This window comes from Coffea arabica, chromosome 11c (assembly GCF_036785885.1).
Source record: "Coffea arabica cultivar ET-39 chromosome 11c, Coffea Arabica ET-39 HiFi, whole genome shotgun sequence".
Taxonomy (NCBI): Eukaryota; Viridiplantae; Streptophyta; class Magnoliopsida; order Gentianales; family Rubiaceae; genus Coffea; species Coffea arabica.
This window is the reverse complement of record NC_092330.1, coordinates 42,545,294-42,550,435: the sequence shown is the minus strand read 5'-3', so window position 1 is coordinate 42,550,435 and position 5,142 is coordinate 42,545,294. Positions and strand designations below refer to the sequence as shown.

General features: G+C 38.4%; 1 protein-coding gene across 1 annotated transcript; it reads right to left on the bottom strand.

The window, feature by feature from the left end:
- Window positions 1-2,276: 2,276 nt before the first annotated feature.
- On the bottom strand, window positions 2,277-4,731 carry LOC113717242 (uncharacterized). The gene is made up of 3 exons (XM_027241964.2): window positions 4,081-4,731; window positions 3,031-3,425; window positions 2,277-2,933 (listed from the first exon to the last, which is right to left on the bottom strand). The coding sequence occupies exons 1-3, from the start codon at window positions 4,208-4,210 to the stop codon at window positions 2,487-2,489; spliced, it is 972 nt and encodes a 323-aa protein (XP_027097765.1). The 5' UTR covers window positions 4,211-4,731; the 3' UTR covers window positions 2,277-2,486.
- Window positions 4,732-5,142: the final 411 nt, after the last annotated feature.

The following is a 5,142-nucleotide window of genomic DNA, read 5'->3' as shown; positions in this document are numbered from 1 at the left end:
AGTCTAGAAATTGTCAAAAAATGGACAGAAAAAAAAATAATGCCTCATTTGAAGTTGCAGTGACTTATTAGGAAGACGCGAGTGCCTTTAATATAAGCAATTTTAAATTATCAAAAAATGAGTTTCTTAATTACAAAAACATCCTAAAAATGCTTTAGGTGTGCTGTGTAAATGCGCCTCAACTCTAAATATGACCTAAGCAGCTCTCTCAATTCTTTGTTTTTTGTTTTTCTAATGTATAATTAATTCCGTCTGAGTCTACCCTTTTTTTCTTTAGCTTTTTTCACTGGACTAGGAAGATTAATTTGATATAATATTCTTAATTTTTAACTTTAATTATCCCTTAAAGTGATATATATTATCCAAGTACCCAATTGAAAGCTCAACTAGAAACGTTAGATGCATACTTCAAAGAGAAGAAGAAAGAAAAAAAAAAAAAAAAAAAGAGGAAGAAACTGCACCAAGATTCCATCTTACTCGAGGTTGATTTATTGAGCAACGAGGATGTAACTTATGAGACACTTTTCCACAACGTTGAATTCGGGAACGGGCAAATACAATTCCCCCCCTCCTTCCAACGGCAACAGAGAGGGTAGAATGTAGATGTAGTTGACTTTAGTACAATCATTATACTCTTTACGTGAGTGAATTGATGTACATTCACATAATTTTATTGTATTTTACAATTTAATGTACACCCACTCACGTAACTTTTATTGTATTTCATGAAAAGTAACAAAGTAATGTAAGTGTGCGTCAAATTATAAAAAAAAAAAAATTTATAACAATCGTACTGATTGCATATAAAATCAACCATAACCATAGTACATTTTATAATTGCAATTTAATCTGTAATTGCTACAATTTCACCACGTTAATCTCGCGGATGCATTTTTTATTTTTATTTTAGTGCAAACAATGAACAAGCTTCTACTTTAGGGATTCAGCAATTTTTTCATCTGTTACTTCAAAGTTACGTGCTAGGTGATGCATTGACCATCGATTACTAAAAAAATGAATAGGTTAATTACGAGATTAGATTCTAATATTTGTATAATCAACCAATGATTACCGGAATTCCACGTGTAAGCCCAATGCATTAGCAAGATATTTCATTTCAAGACCTTAATTCAACTTAGAAACATTTTAAGAATGACCCGTGACACGTTAGGGCATTTTATGCAGAGTTTGAGAGACGAGAATGTCAACATCCATTAAAGGGACGCAGTTAGCCAAAAAGTCATTTGCCGATTGAAGAACATGTTGAATTGAACCGTTCAAAGAATTTGACTTTTTTGGCTTTCCTACCCTCCCTCCCCTTTTCTTCCTCCTCCTCTCGGTTTCGCTGTTTTGTCATGGTGCCACATGACTTTGTCGCTTCTTCAAGAATCTTTGCGAGTTCATTCGCTGCAATTTCACCATAACCAAGTTCTTATATTACTACTACATGGATTGCACCGGTTCAAGGTCACTACATTCCCGATTTCCACCGGCGTATGAATGTATACGAGATTTTTATTTTATTATTATTATTTTTACGTAATGGCACATTTAACCTAACCTAACCTACTCCTATTCCTAAGGAAGGAAAATCTATTCTATAGGGTGTCCCAACTGAGTTGGAGAAACCTGATGGGGACTGAACCACCATCAGACCAGACGGGTGCATCACACACCCGTATGATGGTGTATGAATTTAGAATAAACCTCTTATAGGTGCACGTTGATGAGAAGCAAGATTTGAACCATTGATCTCTCACTCCCACAATTAATAAAATGATCAACTCCTCTAAAGAGAATTGGTTGAATGTATAAGAGATTATTTGAAAATTTGTTGTCAAAAATAAAAAAAAAATGTTCGAAGAATATGTTTATGACGAACAAAATAGAGAATTTCTCCCGAATAATTTCCCATCCTAAACAATCGTTACACAAGGAGCAAAGGTGTGCCATGAATTAAACCGTCTATAGCAAGGAGACCAAGTTCCTTGCCGGCCGAGGTCCAGATCAAAGCTTCTACATCGGGAGTGGTGGTGAATCGCCATGCACTCTCTATAAATTGGGGGTTGCAAATTGCTCCATATATTTAGGAGCGTAAAAGGGATATCAGACTAAAAAGCTCATGCATGGTTAATGGGACGTGCTGTAGGGCAGATGCCTTTGGTTTTGATCAGTTTTAAATCCGTCCTAGACAGAGTGACTCATCATCATTATTCACTTTAACCTAATGCGCCAAACAAGTGATCCGATCCAAGGATGAAAGTTCGCAACAAAACTAACAAAAGCTGATGGTTTTTCTACTATCTCAAGTCGGTCTAAAATTTATTATGCTGAACTGAAATGAGCAAATATCATGATTTTCACCAACTAAACAAAAGCCAACCACAAGATGCTGAAAATGTCAGTATCCGGGGCCTGATATGACTCCTAAATCTCCTCTATATTTACAGCAAGATATAGAACCGGGACATGACATCCAAGATAAGTCAGTACGCCCAGAACCAAGTGGATTGATCTTCAATCGAAAATCCCAGATTGCCTGAATTGCATTGCAGATCATTGTAGCATTCGTATTCAAGTTTGGGTGGAAAGCCTGTTGGCTGAAGAAGGCTTCTGCTCAGGCTATCATCTTCATCTTGAGAGAAATCTGACAATTCTGGTTCAAAAACATGTGAGGAATCATCAGGGACCATCAAGGAAGAATGGTTTCCATCAGTGCAATGTGAGCTGTCCGAGTCAAAGACATCACTTTTTGCTGAACTTGCATCTTCCTGCTTAACACTAACTGGCATTTCGGGTACGTTAGGAGAAAGAGCAATAGGATTTGCCTTCTGGGGTTCAGCATTCAATGGACTGATAGTACTGGAATCCAAAGGCTCTGATTTAGCCTTTCCTCTCTCTCTTTGGACCAACTTTTCAGCGAGTGAATGAACCTATAGGAAAAAACAAAATAGTAATATTTTAGCAAAAAACCAACCAAATTGGACAACTTTAATTAATGTCTATGACCAATATAAACCAGAAAAATACCTCATTTTTCAGACTCTCGTTCTCTTTGAATAGGGTATCATAATCAGCTCTGAGTTTATCATAACTTGATTTGAGACAATCATATTCTTTCTCCAGCTGTTTAGTCTTGTACCGGGCTCTTCGGTTCTGGAACCAAATGGCAACTTGCCTAGGCTGCAAGCTAAGATCTTTAGCAAGTTGGACTTTTCTCTCAGGATCGAGCTTGTTTTCCAACTCAAAACTTCTTTCAAGAAATTGAACTTGCTCTGCCGTCAGTCGCCTTTTCTTTTCTGGTTGGTGAAAGCAATTGTCGTAACTCTCGCTGCCATCATAACCTTTGTCACTCTGTGCGAAGAATGTTTTCTCTCTTGTGTTTTCTCCTCGAGCATCACCGAATTTAACCATGGATGTAGAACCTGAAACAGAGTAGGATAATCGAAACTCACTCCAATTTTCAAGAGACACAAAGAAATGTTAGTAACGTCACATTGAAATTAGAATCCAAATCCATTGTTCTCTGCAGTGGGCTAAGCAAAATAATAGCACAACTATGGATAAATTGCAGGATTTCACAACCACAATCCAATTTTAGGACAACATAATGAGGTTAAAAGAGATTAATAAATGAGAACCATGGGAAAACAAGCTGGCTGAGGAAATCTTCAGAAACTCTCACTTGGTTCAACAATTTGCCATGCCAAACTACAGTACTGTTTGATTTTCAGAATAGTATCTACAAGACAGTACAAAATCAAGAGATGCAAACAATTCATCATAGGCAAAAAAGTTAGTTACTCGTATGAACGAACTGTAAAAAAATGTGATCGTTAGCTAAAAAAACTAGGAAAAGAAAGAGAATCACATGGACTACAATGCTCAGTAAAATTCTTGAAATTTTAAAGAATTTGGCATACCATTTGATCAAAGCTTTAGAAAAATTCAAAGAAAGTACAGAGCAGAATAATGAAAAGAAAAAGCAAAATATTTTTTTAGCCCAAGACCAGCACAAAACAAGACACCATAAACCAACATGCTAAAGCAAGCAAGAAAAAAGGGACTCAGTATGAATACCATGAAAAGGAGGAGGAGAAGAGTTAGAAATCCAGAGAGAATCAAGAGCTTCATGAGAAGAACAGGGCAGCCTTTCGTTTTGCAGCAAAACACTACTGGTACCGGTAATATTTCCACCACAGCCCTCCATAGCTTACAGGAGTATTTTATCCTATGAGTTACTATGACTTTGAAAGAATAGTTATAGCCGAGAGTTTTTGATCAATGGGGCAAAACTTCAAGGAGGCAGGAGAATAGGCCAAAAATAAAGGGACTGACGAGAAATGGGATTTAAGCAAAGTTTTGAATTAAAGCTTATGGCGAAAGAAAGTAGTGGTGAGGACGATAGTAGTAGTAATATCCTCAAAAGTACGAGACTGGCGAGAGCTTAAACACATCATTTCAAGTCGGTCTTTGGCAGGTGAAAGGAAAGAGACTAGAGGCGACTGAGGAGGAAGGTCTCGCAGGCACTAGGTAGGGGACCTAGGACAGGGGTTGCTTCTGTATAGAGGGAAGAAATCTATGCAATCAGAGAAGGAACAGAGAAAGAGAGAGGTTCTTGTATGGGAAGGAGAGCTTGATGGGAGAGCTTATAAGCAACTACCAGTATCAGGAAGCTTACTCCAAAGAAAGGAAGGCAAGCTGTGGTTGGAAGAGCGACTAGTTTTAAGTTGCTTTGAAGCCCCTTGTTCATAAATTTAAGCTGGAGAATGGCTTTCACTGATGCGACTGCCAAAAACCAGATCCGAGTTGGGCTGTAGCGAGCCGAGCTGAGCAGGCGCAACCGACTTGAGAGAGGAGGCCGAGCTAGCGTACCTACAAGGGAAGATCAAGTGCGGGACTGATGTCCCCGGAATATCTCCGACGATCAAGTCAGTGAGCTTATACTCGGAGCAATAGTCTAGAATACTTGTGTTTGCGTACCTTGTATAGTCCTTACGCTGATTATATATAGAGCAGAATGGGTTGCAGTTTCCTTATTGGAGTCAGCGTCCCCTTAGGGTTCGGAGTCTTCTTAGCGTTTCGTGCGGCGGCTCCTACAAGTTCGGAGACGGCGGCCCATAGGCCCATCTCAAGAATCGA